General features: G+C 29.4%; 5 protein-coding genes and 1 pseudogene across 9 annotated transcripts; 3 read left to right on the forward strand and 3 right to left on the reverse strand.

Annotated features, from left to right (window-relative positions):
- The first annotated feature begins 2,107 nt into the window (after nucleotides 1–2,107).
- LOC149881288 (uncharacterized) lies at nucleotides 2,108–5,054 on the forward strand. Its single transcript, XM_090069377.1, has one exon. The coding sequence runs from the start codon at nucleotides 2,267–2,269 to the stop codon at nucleotides 4,976–4,978; it is 2,712 nt and encodes a 903-aa protein (XP_089925503.1). The 5' UTR covers nucleotides 2,108–2,266; the 3' UTR covers nucleotides 4,979–5,054.
- A 304-nt stretch (nucleotides 5,055–5,358) lies between these two features.
- On the reverse strand, nucleotides 5,359–6,701 carry LOC149881289 (uncharacterized). Its single transcript, XM_090069520.1, has one exon. The coding sequence runs from the start codon at nucleotides 6,698–6,700 to the stop codon at nucleotides 5,546–5,548; it is 1,155 nt and encodes a 384-aa protein (XP_089925646.1). The 5' UTR covers nucleotide 6,701; the 3' UTR covers nucleotides 5,359–5,545.
- Nucleotides 6,702–7,481: 780 nt separating this feature from the next.
- LOC145194007 (uncharacterized) lies at nucleotides 7,482–15,888 on the forward strand. The gene is made up of 6 exons (XM_090068798.1): nucleotides 7,482–7,636; nucleotides 10,641–10,696; nucleotides 12,102–12,429; nucleotides 12,682–12,871; nucleotides 14,362–14,498; nucleotides 15,059–15,888. Exons 1-6 carry the CDS (start codon nucleotides 7,634–7,636, stop codon nucleotides 15,281–15,283), a joined length of 939 nt encoding a protein of 312 aa, XP_089924924.1. The 5' UTR covers nucleotides 7,482–7,633; the 3' UTR covers nucleotides 15,284–15,888.
- A 406-nt stretch (nucleotides 15,889–16,294) lies between these two features.
- On the forward strand, nucleotides 16,295–17,790 carry LOC149881290 (uncharacterized; annotated as a pseudogene).
- Nucleotides 17,791–19,960: 2,170 nt separating this feature from the next.
- Nucleotides 19,961–21,914, reverse strand: LOC145194377 (rhodanese domain-containing protein CG4456-like). Of its 5 annotated transcripts, XR_016445988.1 has the most exons (5): nucleotides 21,282–21,798; nucleotides 20,985–21,147; nucleotides 20,530–20,608; nucleotides 20,370–20,411; nucleotides 19,961–20,221 (listed from the first exon to the last, which is right to left on the reverse strand). XR_016445988.1 is itself a non-coding variant. In XM_090069775.1 (4 exons), exons 1-3 carry the CDS (start codon nucleotides 21,610–21,612, stop codon nucleotides 20,554–20,556), a joined length of 549 nt encoding a protein of 182 aa, XP_089925901.1. In that variant the 5' UTR covers nucleotides 21,613–21,798; the 3' UTR covers nucleotides 19,961–20,200; nucleotides 20,530–20,553. The 5 variants fall into 5 exon arrangements, 4 of the variants coding, with proteins under 4 accessions (XP_089925901.1, XP_089925900.1, XP_079928137.2 ...); XM_090069775.1 differs by lacking the exon at nucleotides 20,370–20,411 and having other exon boundaries at nucleotides 19,961–20,200; XM_090069774.1 differs by lacking the exon at nucleotides 20,370–20,411.
- A 1,167-nt stretch (nucleotides 21,915–23,081) lies between these two features.
- On the reverse strand, nucleotides 23,082–24,557 carry LOC149881291 (zinc finger MYM-type protein 1-like). Its single transcript, XM_090067966.1, has one exon. The coding sequence runs from the start codon at nucleotides 24,555–24,557 to the stop codon at nucleotides 23,082–23,084; it is 1,476 nt and encodes a 491-aa protein (XP_089924092.1).
- Between the last annotated feature and the right edge of the window lie 8 nt (nucleotides 24,558–24,565).

Here is a 24,565-nt window from a genome sequence, read left to right on the forward strand (position 1 = left end):
GTAGCCCACCAATTAGGGTAGACAATCTTCGTAGTTCTGCCAAATAAACATCAACTGCTTCTCCATGTTTCAGCTTTCTCGTGACAAACTGCTCGTAGGCTGTGAATGCATTAACGGCAAAAGCTTCAAGCAAAGCCTCCTTTATTTTCTTAAAATTTTCTTTATCAGTCTCTGCTAACTGTTGATACACTACGAATGCACCATCAGTGAGACGGAGAGGAGCCACACGTGCCAGATCGGTTACACCAATTATTTTACATACCAATTCAACCTTTTCCAGCCACTCCGCAACTGACTGTTGATCGTTTCCGCTAAACTCTGGAATTAACTTTAAATCAAGTGTAGTCGCCATTTAGCCGAAATAGCTTGTAGTTTCGCATAAAAAAGATCGTTTTTAGTTGTGCGTAAAGGCCGATGTATCTTTGTAAAATTCAACACAATTTATATACAGATTAATTCCCTAGGTATTCACACATATCTTTTCACACATACAATTATTTACAAGTAGGCATTCCCTAGGCATTCACACTTATCTTTTCACAAATACAATTATTTACAAGTAATGCTATAAGGCATTCACAAATCTTTTCACACATACAATTATTTACAAGTAACGCTATAATGACATTTCCTTTTACGCACACAATTATTCACAAGTAACGCTATAATTACACATATATTCCAAGCAATGCTGGTAATCGACTCCCCGTTATTTTCCCTTTTCTTGTGTCCATCCACTCCTGGGTATTTTGTTTGACATTAGTATGATTTGTGTATTGTCCTTGTGATGGTATCAGATTTGTCAAATCAATGCGAATAACAGGATCCTCATTTAAAAGTTGTTTATTAATTTTTTCTAAAACAATAACTTGTTCAGGCGAAGCTATGATTACCTCGATGTTTACTTTATTTTGATTTAGTATTTGCAATATTGTTGGTATTTCACTATAATTATCTTGACATTTTTGTGGGTTTACTGCTTGTTTATTTAAAGTACGACTTTTTGCATTTATAGAACTTAACTTATTGAATTGGGATTTAAAACTTTCAGGGTCATATCTAAATCTTAAGTGCCCCATTAGTGAAGATTCATATCCAAGATCTATTGAACAAAGAGTATCATATACGTGTCTTTCAAAATTGGGTTCCTTTTTCAGCCCTTCCTTAATTTTTTGCTTCATTTTTAAAACATCTCTTTTAAAAGATGAACTTTCTGGTTCTTCTGGAGTAATTTTTAAGTTTTCAATTGTGCTTTTGTTTCTTGCTGATTTTACTTTAATATGAGATAGTGGGACCATTGGAATAGAACCTTTTTTTGATCTTTTATGCCATTTCTGTATCACTTGTGTGCACGTTAATTCTAAAATTTTTGTCTTTGTATCCTCATAATGCTTTAAGTAAAGTAGGATAGCTAAAACATGACAACAAAGCCCACTAAGACCAACGGGGCATTCACAATAACCTTTACGAGGTGTCCCTCCTACAAAAAGTAGATAAGCAGGGTGTGCATCATGGCTATAAGATTTTCTTATGAAAGCTCTTACATATACTATATTGTTATCTGAATGTATTTTAACTGATATAATTTTTCTGCTAGTTAACATTTGGTATGCTTTTTGCTGTTGTCCAAATGTACCCTCTCTTTTATTGAGTATGTATTCTTTAAAAAGTTCAGAGTTTACACAAGGGTAGAGGTTTTCACTTCCAGTCCAATTTTGAGACATGTGTGGTATCTCGTCTACATGTAAGCTTGTTTTGAATAAGTAGTTTTTTTTTGCTTTTAGATAAAGTTTCTTAACTAGTTTTGGATATGGTAAGAACTTCAAAATTCTGCCTTGCAACTCTTTAACAGAGCCTGTGACACCCAGTCCGTGGTTAACAAGCCATTCAACACAAATCTTTCTTGATGCAGTTGAAATGTTAACTACATTAATATTTAATTCCATTTATAACAGTAATAGTAAATTAGTTTATATTTATATTAGCTATATTTTGCTTCACTTTAAACTGCTATAAATGTAAACAAACGCAATAAAATTTTTTGTCCCTACAGCTCAATTATTAGTACCCAGACCTTCCCGTATGAAACTTGCTAATAGTCATAAGAAATATATAGTCTGGAAGCAAACAATGACCAATTGTTTGAACTTATTGTATTCGATTTTTGCTATCCCCAGATCTCCGACCCTGCACAAGTTTTTAAAAATCCTCTTGTTTTTCTGACAATCTGACTGTTTTTCTTGAAAAAACTCAAGATATATTGCCAATGCCGGGTGAAAACTGTTCAATTTATGGATGTTCTGCCTCAAGAAGATATACTGGAGTTGCTTTCTTTAAAGTTCCTAAAGAAACTGATGATTTTACAAAAAAATGGGCTTCAGAATTAGTTAACATTATCACAAAAGATCGAGTTGTTGATGATATTCTTCGAAAGAAAATAAACGATTCTGAACATAAAAAACTGTGGATATGCGAGCTTCACTTTTCCCCTGAACAAGTTTGGTGTTATGAAACAAAAAAAAAGTTGAAAGATGGGGAACTTCCATCACTAAATTTACCAAGAAAGAGCTCAGAATCGTCAGCTTCAAGTGTTGTTTCTCGATCCTCATTGTCCATATCTAAGCGAGAAGATTCTCAATTACTTCTTGAGAGTTCTTTCACTCAATCTTACTGTTATAAAAACTTTGCTGGCTTCAAAAAACGTCTTTTAAATTTGTCCTCATTAAATAAGTTATTGAAGATTGAGTTTTTTGATAATTTGTGTTATGCTTCATTTAAATTATTAGAAGAAGTCATTCCAAAATTTGAAATTTTTATAGAAGACTCCTTATATTTTACTATTCGTGTGTATGGATGGATGTTACCTGAAACACATGATTTATATTTGAAATATAAAAGATCATTTCTAAATGTTGTTTTTTCGCAACTTATTTTTGAAATGGAATTTTTAGAATTTTGCAATGGAATAGAAGTTCCTGATCCTATTGAAGTGTTGAATTTTCAGAAGTATGTTGTTCCTAAAACTTTTGATTATTTTGCTTATAAAAATTCTTTATTAAAGTCTAACTTGCATCAAATTGAATTTTGTCGCAGTAACTCTTGTGAATTGTTAGTCTTTGGAAAAAATCAGCCTTGCAGATTTTGTCATGAACTTAATGCTAAAGTAAATTTTAGTGAACACTCTAAAAAATCTACTCTTAAAACTCCTGCTAAATTAAATGCACCTATCTCTGTAACTTCCCCTAGTAGAGTTAAACTGGCTTTGCAGCAATGCAGACTTCAATGCAAGCAATACAAAGAGGAAATTGAACTAATGAAATCTGCTCTCAATAAATGCAGTAAGAAAATTTGTTCAGAACTTAGTAAAGATTTGATCTCTATTTATTCAGCTAGTGATCAAAAAAATATTCCACCGTTTATGAAGTTGTTTTGGGAAGAGCAGCAGAAGTATTTAAGTTGTTCCAATCTTTCATCTATTAGATACCACCCAACAATAATAAAATATTGTCTAAGTCTTGCTGCTAAATCACCATCTGCTTATACTGATTTGCGATATGATTCACAGACAGGTGAAGGTATTTTAACTCTTCCAAGCTTAAGAACTTTAAGAGATTACAAAAATTATATCCGACCTACTAGGGGATTTAATGCAGCTGTCTTAAGTGAACTTGCTAAAAAAACCCAAAATTTTCTTCCTTATGAAAAATTTGTTTCTATTGTTTTTGATGAAATGAAGATTCAAGAAGATTTAGTTTGGGACAAATACACTGGAGAGCTTATTGGTTTTGTTGATTTAGGCGATAAAGAAGTAAATATTTCTACTTTAAAAAATGTTAGAGAATTAGCTACTCATATTCTTGTGTTTCTTGTAAAGAGCATTGTTAATCCTTTATCATTCAGTTTAGCTACTTTTGCAACTACTGGAATTACATCATTTCAGTTGATGCCTATTTTTTGGAAAGCTGTGTGTTACCTTGAAAGTATGAACTTAAAAGTTATTTCTGCAACAGCTGATGGTGCTTCGCCAAATAGAAAATTTTTTAGAATGCATAAGAACTTAAATATGAATTTGTGTAATGATTTAGTTTACAGAGCTCAGAATATTTACTCCAACGAAAAACGTTACATATATTTTTTTTCAGATGCTCCACACTTGATTAAAACAGCTCGCAACTGCCTTGCAAATTCTGGTTCTGGACGAGGTACTCGTTATATGTGGAACAATGGTTTGCACATACTTTGGAGTCATATTTCACAACTTTATTATGAGGACTTAGAATGTGGCTTAAGATTAGTTAATAAACTCACAAGTGATCACATCAATTTAACACCATATTCAGTAATCCGTGTTCATTTGGCTGCTCAAGTGTTAAGTGAAACAGTTGGCAATGTTTTAAAACAATTTGGTCCGCCAGAATGTGCAGGAACTGCTCAATTTTGTCTTATGATGGATAAATTTTTTGACTGTTTGAATGTTTCAAATAAAAATAAAGCTGTTAAAAATTTAAAAGAAAATTTAAAACCATATGAATCTGTTAATGATGTACGTTTTGAATGGCTTGACAGTTTTCTTTTATATTTTAAGAAATGGAAAGAGTCTATTGACAATCGAAATGATAGGAGTTATACTGCTAATGCTAAGGCAAATATGTTTATTTCTTTGCAAACATATGAAGGTATCCAGATAACTTTTCATTCATTCAAAGAAGTTTGTAAGTTTCTTTTAGAACATGGTGTTCCTTACATTCTTTCAGAAAGATTTTGTCAAGACGATTTAGAAAACTACTTTGGAAGGCAGCGTGCTATTGGCAACAGACGTGATAATCCCTCTGTCAGAGATGCTGGCTATAATGACAATACTATTAAGTCACAGTATTCTGTACGATCTATTGTTGGTAATGTTCGATGTCAAAGACATAAATTTAATGAGATAGATGATTCACCATTGCCAAAGAGAAAAAGAAATCTGACAAAATAACAAATTAACTTTTCTAAAGTCCCAGACAGTGACTATAATCCTGTCAAAACAGCTATTTTCATAGCTACATATAAAATAATTACATTATAGGCTAGGATTCACTTTTAGTGCTTGTGTCAACAATTATTGCTTATTTATATTTATTTTGTCAAGACAAGCATTCCCCATTGATATAAGTAATTCGTAATAAATTACGATACTCTCAGGTGCTTAACTAATCCTCACATTTAGATTTTTTTCCCCATCCCAACCTTGTATTAAGCACCTGTGAGTATTACATTAAATTAGGCAAGCTATTCTCAATTTAGGTTTATATATACATATATATATATATATATATATATTAGTATGATCCATTCACTTCATGAAAATTTCCTACACACAATTTACATATAAAACATACCATAAATACAAAACTAATAATCTCCTTATTATTTAACATCATATAACTAACAACATGTTTATTTAAAAAGAATTTAGTTGTTTTAGCCATAACATTTTTATTGAATTTGTGGCTATAAAAATAACCGTTTTGTATCTTTTGGAGCAGATGACTGAAGACTGAAGTTATGGATCTACAACATTGCTGCACATTGCTTTTCTTATCTCTGTTCTTATAGAAGATTTGCGTGCTTGTCGCTTGTTGATCTGATGTTTCTCATGAATATCTCTAGCATAGAAAAAGCTTCTAACCCTTGTGAACAAAACAAGCATACTTTCAAGAAGAGAGAAAGATATTTCTTTATCAATTTGCACTTCAGTACTGTAACATATATTGTTTAAGCTACTTATAATCACTGAGTCCTTAAGCATTTCATTAACCAGAGCTTTGTTGTTAATAGATGTTACAAAAGATTTGCTTTGTTTACGAAAAATTGTTTCACATTGTATAAAGATATTTTGAGCATACATGTTAGTTTTAAATAAACCACCTCTGTTCTTAGTATCAACATATATTTGAGTATCATGTGAATCAATTTTGCATGCTGATAATATTTCCATGCATTGCCTTTTATACTGCTCATCAGATTTAGAAAATTTGAACTTTGAATAAAGTTTTTGCACAACATAACCTGCCAAATATTGAATTATACTTAATTCTTTATCAGATAAAATATTGGATAATGATATTTCACTAATAGATGAAGTATTATGTTTACTTCCTGAAAGTTCTTTAAGTATGTGATTGGCAACTTCAGTAAGCAAAGTATTGGTCAATAAAACATCTTCAAACTTTGATGGCAATAAATTTTCATAAAGAAGACCATAAAATTGAGAATAAAATTTTTCTGCATCACCATTGTATTTTGAAATAAAAACCTGAAATTTTTCCAAAAGAGAAATAGAATCTTCAGTACTAAAACAAAAACTCTGCTTTGAAAATTTAACTCGAATTTCTTCAGGCAAGCATAAATCATTTGACAATTTATGCCCACATTCTTCAACAATTTTCTTAAGATCAAGATGACTAAATTTTATGGAGTTTTTTTCTTCGCTAATTATGTTGATTTGTTCGTGTTTGGAAGTTTTATGTCTTTTCAGGCCACATTTCGTTTTGTAAACTTTACAACACAAGTCGCACAAAAAATTGGATACCAAACAACCTTCAGATAATAAAAGATCTAGATCTTGTTCAATTTCCATGTTATCGTCGAAAAATCCATCAGTAATAGCCATATACAGATCATCAAGCTGTGTTTCTGTGTGAAGTTCACTGCTCATTTTTTAAACTTGTGAAGGGTGAACGGGTCGGATTTTAAAGTTCAAGTTAAAACGGCAAAACAATAGGAACGGCCCGTGCTTCCAGACTATGTATTTCTTATGACTATGTTTTAAACGACGATCTTTCATAATCTGCAAAAAAGTAGGGGGGGGGGGGGGAGGGTGCGAAAGTAAGATAGCGCTAAATATGAGTTTGTTAACTTTGTTAAAATTTCACTAAATTGATCTGTTCACATTTTTCAAAAACCGATGCTTGTAAGTCCTAGGATTAGTTCCATGATCCCGGAGGCTAGGTAAATGTAATCCCAAAATCCTCGCGATTGAAAATATATTCCAGGACTGTAAACCCTATGTGTGGCGAAGAAAAGTTAAGAAAAGATTTTATCCCCCCTCCAGCACTCATCCCCCCTTCCTCCCTTTATCCCTCCCTCCCTTTATCCCTCCCTCCCACTCTCTATCCCTCCCTCCCTCTCTCTATCCCTCTCTCTATCCTTAAATGGGTCTGTATAAAAGTAATTTACTTTAGAATGTAATTTATTTTTACAAGTGAAAGTTAGTTAATTTTACGTAACTAACTTTGAAATGTTATTTACTTTTAAGTAAAAAGCAAATTACGTAAAAGTAACTTATGCCAAAATAAATGAAAAATCATACCCAATTTGTTTCAATTATCATTATTATCAATTACGGAGAAAGTTTAGACTTCAAGGGGCTTATTTCGCTATAATTAGAATAAGTACAAAATTTAACAGTATTTTACCGTGAAATTTTGCGTGCGCTGATTTACTTTGCGGATGAAAGTCACGTGTGTAAACTTTTGGTACACTCCTTTCGTAATCAAATTGGTCTTTACTTCGACTAACGCATGTCCAAACTACCTACAAATACTGTCCTCTACTAAACTTTTTACCGAACATTGTGTGATTGCTAAACATGGTAAGTTACGAATACTTTTTTTTCTATCTTTTACTTACGTATTTTTTTGTTATTTGTATTTTAGAGCGAGGTTTATTTGACTGTTCCGGATCACAATTACTGGATGGTAACTGTTAATAAAATGTTGCCTTGCCGTAATTTTACTAATTTAATTAGATACGATAACGTTGGCTGACTGCTACATAAAGAATGTTCAAAATATTTGCATGAAGCAATCAGGATGTTCAAACCTTGAATTAGAACTAAAAATAAATCTAAATCAAATAAATCAAAATTTGAAAGAAAACAGTCATCGCAGAACTGCTTTAGAGACCAAAGTGTACAAATTAATCAGATTTTTTTTTAATTACAGAAAAAGGTTTTTTGTGATATGCAAGCCTTGTCAGGTTTTAATAAAACTGCACTAACTTTTGCATAAAAAATACTTATCAATCCATGCAAAATGATGTATCAGCATAGAAATATTTAAGTAGGACTAAAAGTTATAATGCACATTGGTCTTTTATTTGACAAAAAGGTTTTAAACATTGTTTTTAAAAGGAAAGTGAATTTTACAACTTCACAGTTTAGAGAGTTCATTTTTAACCAGTTTTGGAGCTTCAGGTTAAAGATTTTTCTTAAGAGTATCTTTTTTTTTCTTTTCTAATCTAAATTAAATTTACAAAGTGTCATCTAGTTAGTGAGTTTTTAGCTCTAAAATTTTGAGAAAATGCTGAAACTTTAGCATTCTATTAAGAAACTACAAGCAGAAATATAGAGGGAAAGTATAAAGTTTTCAAAACATTTTTAAATGTAGAAATTTCATAAAAATTATTTATTTTTTATTTTATGCCTATTTTTAAAGTATGTTTAAAGTATGTTATCTAAGAAACACATGCCTCTATCTTTAAAGGGCATTAGAGATTTTAATATTGGAAACTCTAAATTCAAAAAACATGCATAATAACCAAATAATATCAGGAGCTATTTTCATGTCTAAATGATATTATAGTAAGTTAATAGATTAAGATGAATTTATTATGATAATCACAAAGGTAAAAATTTTTTAAAAAACAATCTAACCCATAGGATTCTGCCAAAATGCTCTTGAAATGCTGAAACATGAACTTGAAAATAAATAAAAGAGTTTTGTTCTTCTGGTGATATTACTATTAAAAGTGAAAGTTAGATAAATGTTGCTAAATGGAGTCTATAGGTTAAGAGTGAAATGGTTAGTAATTCTAGAAATTTAAAGCATTTGTGATATCAAACATAAATTAGTCATGGTAAGAAATAATTACTAACAATTTAATGATTTTTATTTGTTAAATACAAGTTAAGTTTGTTTTTCTAATGTAAATATTCAGAAGGTGTAGATGTTAATTGTCTTAAATGTTCTGTAAAATATCCCAAGAATTGCTGTTGAAAGTCCCCTAAACTTTTTGGGTTTTTATTTTTGAGCATACATAAATATGCAAAGATAAATAACTTACAATGATATTATAAATTAAGTTACATGTAAAATTATTGTACTTTTTTAAGTCTTTAGTTTACTGCTTTGTGTAAATAAAGAGAAGCAAAATTTATTATTTCAATTAATATGGAAATTGTTTCTTTTGTTTTAAAAAATCTTAAGAAAAATCGTATTTCCAGCAATAAAGTTCTTAAACCTTTTGAAGTAAAGCTTTTGTTTTACTTATGCCTTAACATCAGCATTATTTATAATGAATTGTAATCTTATTATTATTTTTTTTTATCATACTTAACTAAACTTTTTAAATACTTAATCAGTATTAAAAAGAATTATCTTTAATCAGCAAATGACTACTTTCGGTCTGTACCTAAAAATTGATTTTTGAAATGAAAAAGGAAATGCCACATTATTTTAAGTTTTAAATTATTTCAGAAAAAAAGTTAAAAAAAGTACAAGTAAAAAAAAAGCAAAACATTAAAATCTTTATAAGAAAATTTGCACAATAAACTAATGGAAGAATTTTTATTTTAAAGGTTAAGTCTTTAAAATAATTTTTTAACTACATTAACTATGAAGCATTATATGTGTGCAATGATAAAAATGAGCAACATACAGAATCATTCAATGACTTTGCCCAGGAAAAATTCTAGTTTATGCATTTTCTTTTAACAACGTTCAGTTCACATAACTGATTAGATTGCTATAAAAATCAATTAACTGCTCTAAAGCAAAATTGCTTTAAAGAGAAACTTGTTCTTTTTACAGTTACTTGAGCGTATGAAATGGATTAAAACAAAGATTCACCTATTATCTATAACTTCCTTAGCAAGAAGAGCCTCGGTTGGTTTTTTTTTCTAAACATTTCTTAGTTAAGAGAGATGATTAGATTTTTCTTCTAACACTTTTATGTCTATTTATATATTGAAAATGCAGTGACTTTAAAGAGAATAAAAGCATAAAACTAGATTGCTGTTCAAATTAAATAGATAAACTTGTTTTAATAATTTCCATTTTTAAAGGTACCAATCAAATTTTTTATTTTTTATTATTATTATTATTTTTTTTTCTATATCTTAATGGATAAAGGTGTTGGTTCATTTTGATTTTTAAGGTTATTATGACCACTAAAAACTTAAAATTTGCCTTTTTACAAAAATATCTTTAGTTTTTATAAAAATATCTGTTTATATATGTTGTTTTTATAAAAATATATTAAGAATACATGTGTATAATTTGTTGTTTTTTAAAAAAAAACTGTTTTGAGTTGAATCAATTTAAATGATTTTCAGCATTTAAATTAAGTATGAGCTTTAAAACCATAAAAATACATCACCCTTAAAACAAATATCTGCCTTTTTACAAAAAAAAACAAAACATGTTTGAATTCAATAAATTTATAGGATTTTTAGCATTTTGAAAAGTTATTAAACACCTGAGTATAAAAAATACTGATTCTCTGATAAGAATAAATCATTGCTTAGTTCCTGTTTACTGTCCTGTTTATTGTAAGACTTTTTACTATTTTCAATAATATATTTTATTTAATTTAAGACATATCCAGTTATTAAACTTAACAATGGTGTTGATATGCCAGCATTAGGATTTGGGTAAGAAAACTATTTTGAGGATTCTTAGTTTGTTTTTTTTCTTAATGTTTAAGTAATAAATAATATATTTGATGATATGTGTATAAGACAAAATGGTTTTCATAAGGGACATTTTTTTATATATAAGTATAAAAAAATAGAAGGAGTGGTGTGTGGGGTACACAATGTGTCGGTAACCGTTAAGATGAATAATAATTAAACGACGACAAAGAATTTTTTTTTTTTGTAATAACATATATATTCTATAACAATAATAGTAATAATAATGATAATAATAAAACAACAAATAAACAGCCAAAAGGTACAAGTATCAATTAAAATAAAAGCGAAATTCACCAATGGAAAAATTAATACTTATATTACATCACTTACTACTTAACTTACATCACTTATCTCAAAACCGGTTTTTCCGCTTCTTATTTTAATTGATACTTGTACCTTTTGGCTGTTTATTTGTTGTTTTATTATTATCATTATTATTACTATTATTGTTATAGAATATATATATGTTATTACAAAAAAAAATAATTCTTTGTCGTCGTTTAATTATTATTCATCTTAACGGTTACCGACACATTGTGTACCCCCACACCACTCCTTCTATTTTTTATACTTATATATAAAAAAATGTCTCTTATGAAAATCATTTTGTCTTATACACATATCATCATATATTGAGTGAGTATACTGTATATACCTGTGCCTGTGTATAAGTCAACCCAGAGTGTAAGTTGATAAATAAGAGTAGATAAATGTTTTAAAATTGTTGTGTAAGTTGAGGTGTATTTTCCATTGATAAGTATTTTGATCCTATGTTCTTAAGGAACATTATGAAAATGAAAGCAAAAAATTTTTTGAATTTAATAATAAAAAATTAAACATTTGCTTAAAAAGTTTAAATATTGTTTTTGCTATCAAACCAATTAAAGTTGTGCTCATCTTTGTTTTCACCATGTAAAAGCTTCTCCATTTGCTTGATAATTGATTGCCATAAATTGTTGACATCACTACTGCTGAAGAAAAAGTAAATATGTATGGCTGTAAATGGGAAGTACACATATTTTTTCCATGCACTCCAAAAAATAATTCTTTACATTTCAAAAAAAAATTCTTTGTATTTTAAAAAAAATTAATCTAGCTTGGCAGGAGCATTTGTCAACTTACCTTTAAACATCCCCTCTTGTGCATGGGCCTTAAAAAAAGCATGCAACTTATTGTTTAAATTTTTGAACCTTCTGTCAATGCCCACTTATATTCCCAGGGCACAAAGTCACTCACTTTAAAATTGAGCACTCTAAAATAGGTACTAAAATCCTATTTTATATGTTTGGTAACTTTTAAGTACAAATTATAGTTAATATTTTATAATATTTGCATTATTAAATAATCTTTTATATCACATTAGTACTTGGCTTGCAGATCCTGGAGTAGTTGGGGAATCAGTGAAGCTTGCACTAAAGTGTGGATACAAGCATATAGATTGTGCAGCTATATATGAGAATGAACCTGAAATAGGCAATGTGTTTGGGCCATTGTTTTCGTCTGGTGAATATAATCGAAAAGACATTTTTATTACTTCAAAAGCTTGGGTGTCAGAATTTAGCAATATTGAAGGAGCTTGTAGAAAGACCTTGAGTGATCTTCAACTGAATTATTTGGATTTGTATTTGTTACACTTGCCTTTTGAAACTGAGAGTGATGTAAATATTGGTTACAATCCAGAAAGAATTCAGGTGATTTTTGCTTTTGTGTTTTTTTATATGATAAAAAAGAATCTGCGTAAGATTGCAGTATTGTATAAAACCTTTAACAAATGTATTTTTTTCTGTGAACACTCCTTTTTTCATATAAGTTAAAAAGTTTGTGATGTTTTTCTTTAGTTTCAAATCTTTAAAGGATTAATTGAAATGATTAAGTTTTGAACAAAGTACTGAGTACAAGATAATGTCATTTTGTATAAAATAATCATTTGACTTTATTTTCAGAAAGCATGGGAAGCTATGGAAGATCTTGTTACAAAAGGCTTAGTTAGAGCAGTTGGTGTTAGTAATTTTACAATTTTAAAACTTGAAGCACTTTTGAAGCATTCTCCAAAATTAGTTCCTGCCTGTAACCAAGTGGAGCTTCACCCCTACTTACCTCAAAGCAGACTTCATGCCTATTGCAAAGAAAAAGGTTAGCTTGTTTAAAGATAATCATCAAATACTACATAAAGCAAAGTAAGGCAAACATTTAAGTCTGTGTAATCACAGATCAGTCTTTGAATTTGATTTACTTAAGATGGTCTGTTCAGTTTTAAGTTAAGTTGCTTCAAAATAAAAGTGGTTTAAAAATTTAGACAGAAATTGTATTAAAAAAGCAATTATTTACTAAAATTGATAAAATTGATTATTTGGATGTGCAAATAGTTAATTCTGTGCTGCAGTCATAATCTTTGTTAAGTATTGGTGTTTGGTTTTTCCATTAATGACAAATAAAAGACAAACTTTACTACCAGTCTTATGAAATAAATTGAATTTATAATAATTTGTTTAGGCATATAACACATTATACTCCCTATTCCCTTCTCTTTGTAAGTGTTAACTTGCTTTAAATGTATTTTCCTTAAATAGTTAAGTAAAAATGTTTTGCCCTATGCAAAGGTTTTTGCTGAAATGTGTTGATGACTGTATGTTTAACCAACCTTTTTAAAGAAAAATGTTTTATAAAATGAAGAAATGATAATGGGTCTTCAAATTTTAGTTATTTAAAAGTTTATCTATTTAATAATATATTTACAATATAGTATGATTACATATCAATTAAAATTTAAATAGATATATCAAAAACAGTTGCCATATTATATATATGAAAAGCACAATAGTAAAATTTAATAAATTTTACTTAATGAAAAAGAAATTAAAAAAAAAACAATGATTTTTAAAGAGTAAATTGTAAAACACAGTTACCTAATTTCAGTTACTTAAATTTAAGCTCATTGACCTTCACTCTCTTAATTAAATTTTAAATCACATTTGAAATCATTTCAACTATACAATACATTACAATACAACACACTCAAGACTTAAATCAATACTCACCATGGTTTGTGGTTTAATTTCATACCATTACATTTGAAAACTTAATGTAAAAACATACAAAACAGTGTAACCCAAAGAACAATTAAAACTCTAATAGGATCTTTGCAAAATTTTTGTAAAAAAAAAACTTTCCTTTATTTTTTCATCACAAAAATTTCACAGACTCCTTAAATATTGCAAATGTAGCAACCAAAAATCAGCAATTTTTTTTATTGCAACGTGAAAAAGAAAAAACCGTAAACTACTTTCATGTTATTTATCAACAACAACTAAAAGTTAATGGAGGTTAAAAAAGTCACTGATAAAGTAAATAATTTAAAGATATTATCTTACCAGACTGAGCATAAATACAATAATATTTTGACCATTTTTTGTTGGCAGAGTCATAAAATCAGCAAGTCCATAGAATCTCATCTATAAAACATAAGTCCAGATTTTTTATTTTTGGTTCAGTTCTGATGTCTTCTTTGTATACCGATGTAAATAGTATACAAACAAAGAAGTGCTGCTGATTGATTTTGTTGCTTTTTTTTTTTATGTATGTGGAATGCTTTTCCGATTCTTTATTGCAGTCTTTTTCTTTAGGAATTTCATTGATGGCATATTCAGCTTTGGGAAATACTGGAAGGCCAAATGGAGAAACTGCTAGTAGTGATCCTGTGTTATTAGAGGACCCTGTTATTAAAAAAGTAGCTGAAAGAAAAGGAGCCACTGTTGCTCAAGTAATTTTTTTTTGTTTTTATTGATTGTTGCTAAACATTTTTTGCTTTCAATGTTTCTAAAAGTTTGCTATGAATTTTTTAAAATTAGTTCATGCTTTTTTAAGAAGGTCATTGTCCAGTCAGAATTTTCTGTAAGGTTTGAAGAATTCATGCGATGACTGTAAAAAGTCCAGAACGTTTGAAAATTAACGACTTTTAATCGCTTTTATAATGACAGAAAAATTCGGACTCCTGATATTGATATGATTAAGCTTTATAATTCTGATTTCATTAAATGCTTCCGTTCAAGTTTGAAATAAGGTTTACGTTCCGTTCAACCTTTTAATAAGTTAAATTTTGACGATAAAATGTCATAAATTAAATTTGATCCGATATCTTGCACTCTATATCAACCTATGTAAAAGTCTTAATTCGACATGCAAGATTAAGAAGTATACTTGAAACTGACTTTTCCAAACTTAGTGCAATTTTAAGAAATGAAAGGGGAGGGGGACAAGCTTGGGCTTATTATTGATAGTATAAAATGTGTTCTGTTTAACTTAATTCATTTGTCTTTGTAGGTTCTGTTAGCTTGGAGTCTTGCTACTGGTTTTGGTGTGATTCCAAAATCTGTCCGCGAAGTTCGTATACAAGAAAATCTCGATTGCCTCAAAGTAAGTTTGGACGCGGAGGACATGAGAGAAATAAATGAAATTAAAACCAGACACCGCTATATAAAACAATACTGGGCAATGACACCTGGTCAGGTTGTTGAAGATTTATGGGATGGCGAATTTTTAGGATGAAAGACGTATTTTAATATATTAAAAAAATCTTTATTATTGAAACTTATTACTGAAAAATTTGTTTGGCGAAACATTTTTTGCAGAAATAGAAGTCTCTAAATAATTTGAAAAACAAGTCCTTTATATACTAATATATATTAACATATATTTACGTACAAAAATATATAAAACAGTAAAATGGTCAGCGTCTCTGTCCACAGGGGCAAATCACTCAAAACTTGCTGTGTATGTATGCTCCCAACTTATAACCTCCATTTTCCAGCATATAAATTCTCCCTATCAATCTTCAGTAAGCATGGAGTGAAATTTCTGTGGGTGTTGAGCGTGCTGTGTGTAAAAATGAAGCTTACATATACCAATACCTACGGTTATACCGGGTTTTATTTTGCGTGTTACTTAAAATGCCTATAAGATTTTGATGAAAATAAAATTATAACAATTTAAACAAAGTGACGACAATTAAAAGTGGAAGTTATGTCAAATAAATTATGTTAAATTATGTTATCATTATATTGGAAATTGAAAGACGATATCGTGGATTTTTTCAGAATTTCTACTATATAACTATTTTGAAGATTTTGAGCAGTTTTTATGACCAATACAAACTGAGGTTTTTATTTTGTTATTCGCCGAAAGACTAGTTAGTTCATGGTGCGCTTTTTCTGAACTCTTAAATTGGGATTAACGGATAACTTAAGAAGGAAAACCCCTAAGAAATATGAAATTTTTGCAAATCACAGATTCACCATCTGAAAACCATGTTTGAAAATTCGCTATAGATCTTCATTAAAATAGATTTTATTGAACCCTAGTATTTTAAGCTTCCTTAACAATCGCCATAACAACGGCACTATTTTTCTACCTTTACTTAAAAAATAGTCCAAAATCCAATTTTTTTTTATATGAAAAATATATCTTATTAAGTAAATTTTTATACTAAAGTTGTTCAAAACAACTTTAGTATAAAAAAAGTTACTGGAAAGCTCATAAATATATCATAAATCTTCTACAATGGCTAAGGCTTGCAGAGTTAAACAAAGAACTAAAAATAATAAAAGGAAAAAAATATTTAATGTAAAAAAGAACCTAGTTATAAATAATGTTGATATGGATGTAAATATGGAATCGAATATTGCAGATATGAACATAAATGTTACTACAATTGTTGAAGATGTAAATGTAAAAATGGAGAAACAAGTTAATTTTAACTTTATTAATTCTAAGGAAATATGTGCTTCTGCTAGAAAAATAAAAAAAATTTCGTCATCAAGACCAAAGTTATTTAGTAATATAATTACTAGATACCGTTTTATAGATTTAGAAATACTAAATTTTGTAGTTTCTACCCTTAGATGTCCAAAAATTATTTATTAAATACTAAATATTTATATACATTGAAAAGTAAATAATGCTATGTTTAAAACATTTATAGCTGTTATAGCACAACATCTTCTGTTGTTGTGCTCCACAATTGATTTCATCGATTGTCATAGCGTTCATTAATATTATTATTATTATTATTATTATTATTATTATTATTATTATTATTATTATTATTATTATTATTATTATTATTATTATTACTATTATTATTATTATTATTATTATTATTATTATTATTATTTTTATTGTTATTATTATTATTATTATTATTATTATTGTTATTATTATTATTATTATTATTGTTATTATTATTATTATTATTATTATTTTTATTGTTATTATTATTATTATTATTATTATTATTATTGTTATTATTATTATTATTATTATTATTATTATTATTATTATTATTATTATTATTATTATTATTATTATTATTATTATTATTATTATTATTATTATTATTATTACTATTAGAATTTATGTAATCTAAGTTGTTTCTCTCTGAAAATGAAAACAAGAGAAAAAGTCTAGCGTCTTGTCTTTATGTTAACTTCTGTGTATGTGATTATTTAAGAGAATTTTACACCTCAACATTGAATATACAATAAAGTTTTGATGTTAATACCAGGGCTGTATATGCTATGAGATCATGTGGTCAAGGCTATTCTGGGTTCTCAAGATTTAATGGACATTGATGGACATGCCAAACCCATAACTGCTAATAATTATAAGAAAATTGTTATAAAACTAACTAATGCAGTAAAATCTGTAGCTGAAGACGCTGATGATGGATGCTGCTCAAGAATCAAAAGACTTGAAGATCTTATTTTAAATTCCAGACCATGTGCTAATGTTATTGATGTTGCACTTTTGATACAGTTCCCCATTTTAACATTGGTAGACAAGCTAGTGTTTTAGTTTTAGAAAAAATGAACCTAGGACCTGGAAAGTATTTGTTAGAAGGATGTTGGAAAATTAATCAAAAGCGATTATACTTAGCCATATATAAAAACACAGAACGAGCAAAGAAACGCAGACAAGTAATTCGTGGAAAAAAGAAGAGTCGATATGACAAATCTCTTAATAAAGAGCAAAACCCATATCAAACTGGTGCATTTTAAGATTGAACTTTTTTTATTATATACAGATTTGGATATTTATTTACAGTATTTTGAAATTTTTTATGTTAGCATTTTTAAAAGCTGTTTTTCTCAAATAAAGAGTTTTTAAGACGCCGGCCAGCATATCTAAATAACTAAAAGTGGTGTTAAGCTAAAATTTTAAGTATGAATTTGTTTGATTGTCTTCTGTGATTTAAACGTGAGAGATTTTTTTAAAAGTTGAATCCAGTCCTTAAATAGGTCAACAAAGTCATAAAATTCGATCAAATTTTTTACATGTACTTTGGTCCAATATATTGGCCTATTAAAAATTTTTATGAACAATCTGCTTCGTTCAAATCACAGAACTACCTTGTTAGAACAAGTATGCAAAAAAGATTTTGTTAAAATTGTGTGCATCTTTAGATACATTGGCCGGGGTCTTTCAATATTTTGGTGCTTTTGACACCTGCTACAGCTACCATTTTACCCAAAAAAATTTTTTTTGCTTTTTTTTAGTTAACTTTGTTATTTACTTTATCTATATGAAGTTAAATTTATAAAATATTGATATTTACTCAAAAAATTTTTTTCAGGGTCACCTTAAAATAATCGCAGACAGTCTGTAGATGTGGTCTATAGATCTTGTCTATAGACCTATAGATCCAAGAGAATAAGCGAAAACAAGTTAGACTGTTCAATTTTGTTCATATACTATTTCCACAAAGTTTGTATCAATTTTACAAATTGGTTCTACCAAAATTTGATTTAAAAAATGGAATTGTAATATTTTGTCACACCCTTCGGTGTTAACTTTACTACAGTACTCTGTCTAGATTATGTCAACAACTTGGAAATCAAAGTTCTCCCTGGTCAATCATCCAGACTCAATGAGTTTATATAAGATAAAGGTCTTACCACACTTCAAGAAAGACCCACACACAGCAGAATAGTTATATTGAGTAATAAAACCGTGTGGCCTCCTAGACCCTAACCTACTGGACTTCTCTGTTTTGGCTAGAGTTAACTCAGAGGTCCACAAAGTTTTTAAACTATGACTTCCGTAAAAAAGGCTCCTCGACTGCTGTTAATAGAAGGTCAAAAAGGCGTTTCTGTTAACAACGGTTAACAGAAACTGTTTTTTTCCGTTAACAACTAATAGAAACAAGTTGTTCAAATTTTTATATAAGTTTTTTAAAATAAGTCGAGTTTTCTGAAGATTTCTAAAGTAGAGCTCTATGCGTTTAAAACAGCAAAAGTTAACGGTGTGGCTCGTAGTTAAATGTTCCGCTTTTTTCACCTTTCTGACTCAGCGGCATTTATTTTGTTATTAATCGAACCGAAATTTCGGTTGAGAACAAACAAGTAACTGAAAAATTCTCAAACTGTACTTTTTTTTGCCAGTAACAAATAAAAAATTTCAAATGAAACCTTTTTATTAAAAATTAATTTCTACGTGCATCGACTATTTTACATTAATATGTTTATTCTTAATTCTATTGTTTACTGATACAGACTTACACCTAAAAGAGTCAAAAAACTAAAAACGAAATGTTTTAAAAACGCTGCAATCTGCTCCAGAATAGTGCTATTATCAATCAGTAGTCTTCTTGATCACTTACCTATCTTGCAATTCTATTATGGTCAATTTTTTTTTTGTCCTCATTACACCCAGCATTAAAATCACATTTTTTCCAATAACCAAATGTAATTAACTTGCCTATTAGCATTCATAAAAACCAAGTAACAATTTTATTACATTATTTTTAGTTAAGGCACGTTTGTAAGCTTATGTAATTGCCACCACACCTCTAGTTAGTAGGCACTGCATACAATACACTTATGGTATATACAAAGTAGATATGCTGAGTTTATATTTATACTTTCTAGACAAAAATTTTATCATAATGATAGACAAAATGAGAGATAAAATCTTAGGCACGATATGAACAGTTTTCAAAGCTGAAAAGCATCTGAAGAATCTTAAAAATTTTAAAAACTTAAATAAGGTTAAGGCATTTAAAAGATCCTTTGTAACCAAGAAAATGGCACTTTGCATTCCAACCTCAAATTCTGGATTTTGAGCAAGATGTAATCTTAAATTTCAGAAAAACTTTTATTCTTGATTTCACCTGTGCTTCTTAAATGATCATTTGTGAGCGTACTTTTTAACGTTCAAAATCACAAAAAGTCAGCACACAAAATATTTCATGATAAATACCCAATCAATCATTACAACAAAAAGTTGTCCTAAACATCCTGACATTTTGATCATAAACATCCTGACATTGATCATAAACATCCTGACATTGATCATAAACATGCTGACATTGATCATAAACATGCTGACATTGATCATAAACATCCTGACGTTGATCATAAACATCCTGACATTTTGATCATAAACATCCTGACGTTGATCATAAACATCCTGACATTGATCATAATAAAGCTAATCAAAGGAGATATCAAGAAAATAATTGTTTGCCAAAACTTATTTTTATAAAATACCAACACTACACAAAAATTTTTTTTAAAAAAAGAATAATTTTGAAATGCTAGTTTTTATTCGAATGAACAGCAAAAATACTTTTTCATACTTTAAAATAATCTAACTTCATGAATGTTTTACAGATCACAACCTACAATTGTTAGAAAACATCAGTTTTGAAGCAATCAAGCACATTTCCCAATACCAGTGGAATCAAACTGAACAATTTTAAAACTTAGAATGTATTATATAATGGAAAAAGTATTTACATAAAACTTCAAACAAAAAGAGTGTTATCTTGAAAATCTCTCAGTCCATGCTAAGTAGCCACCTTTTAAATGTTTTGCACTAAAAAATATAAATAAAAAATTAATTAATAGCTTTATTATTTTTAAATAGTTTCAAACCAATACGCCTATTTGTGTGCAGCAAATTAAATATTAACAGCCTCCAAAACTCAAGAAAGTTTTTTACTGAGTATAATTAGCTCTTACTTTCATGCATTTAATTATTTACTTACTACCAAGCTTTTAGTAATAGAAGGGTTCACTTTTGATTCAAACCTCATTTGAATTGTTTTCAGATCATCAAGAACATCTGGGTATATTCATCACAATTTTATTTAAACCAGTCAATAAAATTTTAAGTGTGATTTTAACGCATGAAATTATTTAGTAATTAAATAACCTACTTAGTATAACATAAGATACAACAAATAGCTTACTTTATGTATCCCATACTATGAGCAAGCATCAATGCTTGGTAACTTCTCCTTCCTGACCGACAACTAAAAACCAAATTGCTTCCATCATCTTTTGGTGGCAAAGTACCATATCTTAATTTAAAATTGTTTTCATTTAACTGAAGAGCCACTGGAAGTTCGTCTACTGGAATGAGATTATCAGAATGATTATATATACATATACACACACACACACACACACACACACACACACACACACACACACACACACACACACACACACACATATATATATGTCTCTAATATAGATATATTTACATGGTATATTAATAGCATTCGGCAATTCACCAGATTCTTTAATTTCTTGCCTTTCTCTTACATCAACCAAATATGTTTTGTTATTTTTTAAATCGACATTTAGCACATCAACATTAATTTCATATGCGTCCAAATCCAAGGAAGAGGAAGAGAAAAACTTTAAACAGCATTTTTGACTGGCATTACAAAAGATGCCTTGATTTACATTCGTTAAACGTGTTAGCGTTGCTGCAGAATATACTGCAAAGTACTTTTTTGACGTTAATATCACATTATAACTACTTGGCTTTTTGATTAAACATTTTGTAACCAATCTTAAATTATGTAGCATTTTTAGAGTTTAATCAAATTTAAAGGCATTGCGCAGTGCAGCCACATCATTCAGTCTAAAGCTTATGACTTCACAATATAGCGAAGTAAAAAGGATATAATTCGAAATCGTCAACAATACAATAGTTAACAATTTTTCATAAAAATTCGCGTCACATCTAGTAACCGAATAAAAAAAGAATGAGGTACTCGAATTATTTATTGGTCGAAACTATTTTGAATCGATTTTTAATGTAATTTGTTTGAATAGAATCTTTTACAATCGAATTTTTTAGTCGAATTCTTTTGATAAAATTAAAACTTGCTTAAAGTATATGTTAACATATATGTATTATAGGGTTAAATCGTATTTTATGTACGTAAACTAAAACAGTGAAAAGCGCAAATTTGCGTAATGGAAAAGCGCATAATTATGCAATAATTATGCAACAATTTTAAAAACCTCAAATATGTTTTTAAATCACGTTCTTTGAGTACTTCTACAATAAAAGTTCTTCATTATCATTTTCTTAAATTTTATCTTTTTTTTTTTTTCTTTTTTTTAAATTTATTCAAACTAGCTAAGTCAATATGACTAGTTTAAGAAATTCATTTTAAATTAAAGCCTTGTTTGCGACCGAACTTTTATCTGATAAAAGACGAGGTATTGTAGTGTTTTAAGTCCTCCAGCAACTGCCTTGCAAACTGCTCACTCCTCTCCAGGGAAAACCCAGAAGAACGTCGACCCTGAGTTTGCCTCCCTTTTGAAGAGCGGGCGAGAAAAAAAAGAAAAGTATTAGTTTAATACAAGCACACCGGTCTAGGCCAGCCTCATTTGACCTTAGCCATTAGGTCTGATAAAAGACGATCTAATGAGGTAAGATTGTATATTAAAAAGGTAATGAACCTAACTCATTATCTGGAACAATAATACGAGATGCTTGAGGTCTTGGCATTTTACAGTTTTTTAAATAAAAGACACTGTTTCCATTTTACAAATATTTTCAATTTAAAACTTTTCTTTAAAATAAAATTTAAAATTTTGTGAAATTCTTAATTATGCAGGCTCTTTTGTTTAAAAATAATCCGAAAACAAAAGAACTTTTTAATTACTTTTTATTACGTAATGAAAAAGTTGCGCTTTTTACTGTTTTAGTTTACGTACATAAAATACGATTCAACCGTATTATAGTATATGCTAATAATATAGAATGTCCATATAGGATGGAATATTCTAGAGTCAAATCTGGTAGTTAAATGAAAACAATGTATGCAATAGTACATTATATTTAAAAAGTTCTTAAATAAATACAAAGATAAAATACGATGCTGCTCCCAGGGCCGTGCACAGGATTTGGGGGCCCCGAGCATCCTTCAGTTTAAAGGCCCACCCCCTTTACTCCAAAAAAAAAAAAGGCCTGCTTAATTTTTTTTATTATATTACTGGAATATAAGTATAATTAAATAGTCCAGCTGTTGTTTCTTACAATATTATTTTTCTTGTCTTTGTTTGGCAAATTTTTCAATCACATCATGGAAATCAATATTTTTTGCTAATAGACACTCGATACTCAAAATGGCGAGGTCACTTGTTCGTTCTTGTCCCATAGTTGAGCGCAAAAAATTCTTGATGAGCTTCAATTTACTGAATGAACGCTCACTTGAAGCCACTGTCACTGAAATTGAAGCAAAATAACGCAATGCAATTACTCTATTTCTAAAGAGTTCTCCAAGCTTTATTTCAGAATTTTTGTTTAATAAGTCAAATGGGGCAAGAGGTTTCTTTCCAAAGTTTGCAGTATGAATTTGTTTTATGTGAAGGAATTCTTCAGTCAGTTCATTTTCGGTTACATCACAAGAATATTTTTGCGAAAAATGTGGGCAAGCACTCTTGATTTCTGCTTCAGACAGTTTTTGATACTTCCACAAAAAAGAGAATATAGAAAGGATTTCTTGAATTGCTGTGAAACGTGCAGTAAGTCCACCAATTACAGAATCAAAAATGTGATAAAAAACCGTTCTCCGAAATGTTGCCTCCTCTCCTGATTCTGCTTCTGTTAATTCCGTAATTTGTTCATCTCCTTTAATTTGCTCCCCAAAAAAACTTTTGCGTTTCACTTTTCTGTGGATTGGAAATTTAGAACTGATTTTTGCAACACCTGCAACTAACTTGGCTTCTTCTAAAATTGTAGGCCATTCCTCCCGAACAGATTTGAGTTGACCAATCAATGCTTCAATATTTTCCACCTCAATATCAATAGTTGCCTTTCTTGCCTGAATGACCTGGTTGCAGCGGTCAATCAATGTTAGAACTTTCAGCCAAATTCCAGACATGAGAAACAATTTGAAGGAGCTCATATATTTTAAGGCACCTCTAATCTCAGTTTTTGCTTTAGGCGTGAGATTCAAGCTCTTAACTTCTTTCAAAGACTCAATGATTTGGCTCAAGTGATTATAGAAATGGCGAATGCTGTCAAGTCTCTCAGTCCATCGTGTTCCTGATTGTCCATGCAAAGACACACCGTGAAGTCTCTTTTGCAATATTTCCCAGCGTTGCGGACTAGCAGAAAAGATCGTATATACGGTTTGAACAGTTCCAAAGAAAGTCTCAGCATCTGTACAGCTTGAGGCAGCATTCTGTCCACACAAATTCAATGAATGACAACCACAGGGTGAGAATACAGACAATGGGTTCTTCTTTTGTAGGATTGCTTGAACACCCTTATATTTTCCTGACATGTTGACTCGATTGTCATAGCCTTGGCCACGGCAGTCTTCAAAACAAATTTTTAATGTTTCTAATGTTTCCAGAATTAATTCCGCAATATCAGATCCAGTCTTCTTGGCAAAATCTGCAAAGATCAAAAACCGCTCTTCAATTAAAAATTTTCCAGGTTCTTTTTCATGTACATATCGAATGACAAACGAACGTTCAGTATCGCTCACATCAGGAGTGGCATCAACCATAATTGAAA

Source organism: Hydra viridissima, unplaced genomic scaffold (assembly GCF_058129835.1).
Source record: "Hydra viridissima isolate aposymbiotic clone 2 unplaced genomic scaffold, HvirCarnegie_v1 scaffold_12, whole genome shotgun sequence".
NCBI classification, from domain to species: Eukaryota; Metazoa; Cnidaria; class Hydrozoa; order Anthoathecata; family Hydridae; genus Hydra; species Hydra viridissima.

Coding starts and splice junctions, on each gene's coding strand:
- LOC149881288 (XM_090069377.1), top strand. CDS start 2,267: ATGCCGGGTGAAAACTGTTCAATTTATGGATGTTCTGCCTCAAGAAGA.
- LOC149881289 (XM_090069520.1), bottom strand. CDS start 6,700: ATGAGCAGTGAACTTCACACAGAAACACAGCTTGATGATCTGTATATG.
- LOC145194007 (XM_090068798.1), top strand. Junction 12,872..14,361: donor TGCCTATTGCAAAGAAAAAG/GTTAGCTTGTTT, acceptor CTTTTTCTTTAG/GAATTTCATTGATGGCATAT. Junction 14,499..15,058: donor AAGGAGCCACTGTTGCTCAA/GTAATTTTTTTT, acceptor TTGTCTTTGTAG/GTTCTGTTAGCTTGGAGTCT.
- LOC145194377 (XM_090069775.1), bottom strand. CDS start 21,612: ATGCTACATAATTTAAGATTGGTTACAAAATGTTTAATCAAAAAGCCA. Junction 21,148..21,281: donor GAATGCTATTAATATACCAT/GTAAATATATCT, acceptor ATCTCATTCCAG/TAGACGAACTTCCAGTGGCT. Junction 20,609..20,984: donor CATAGTATGGGATACATAAA/GTAAGCTATTTG, acceptor TATATTTTTTAG/TGCAAAACATTTAAAAGGTG.
- LOC149881291 (XM_090067966.1), bottom strand. CDS start 24,557: ATGGTTGATGCCACTCCTGATGTGAGCGATACTGAACGTTCGTTTGTC.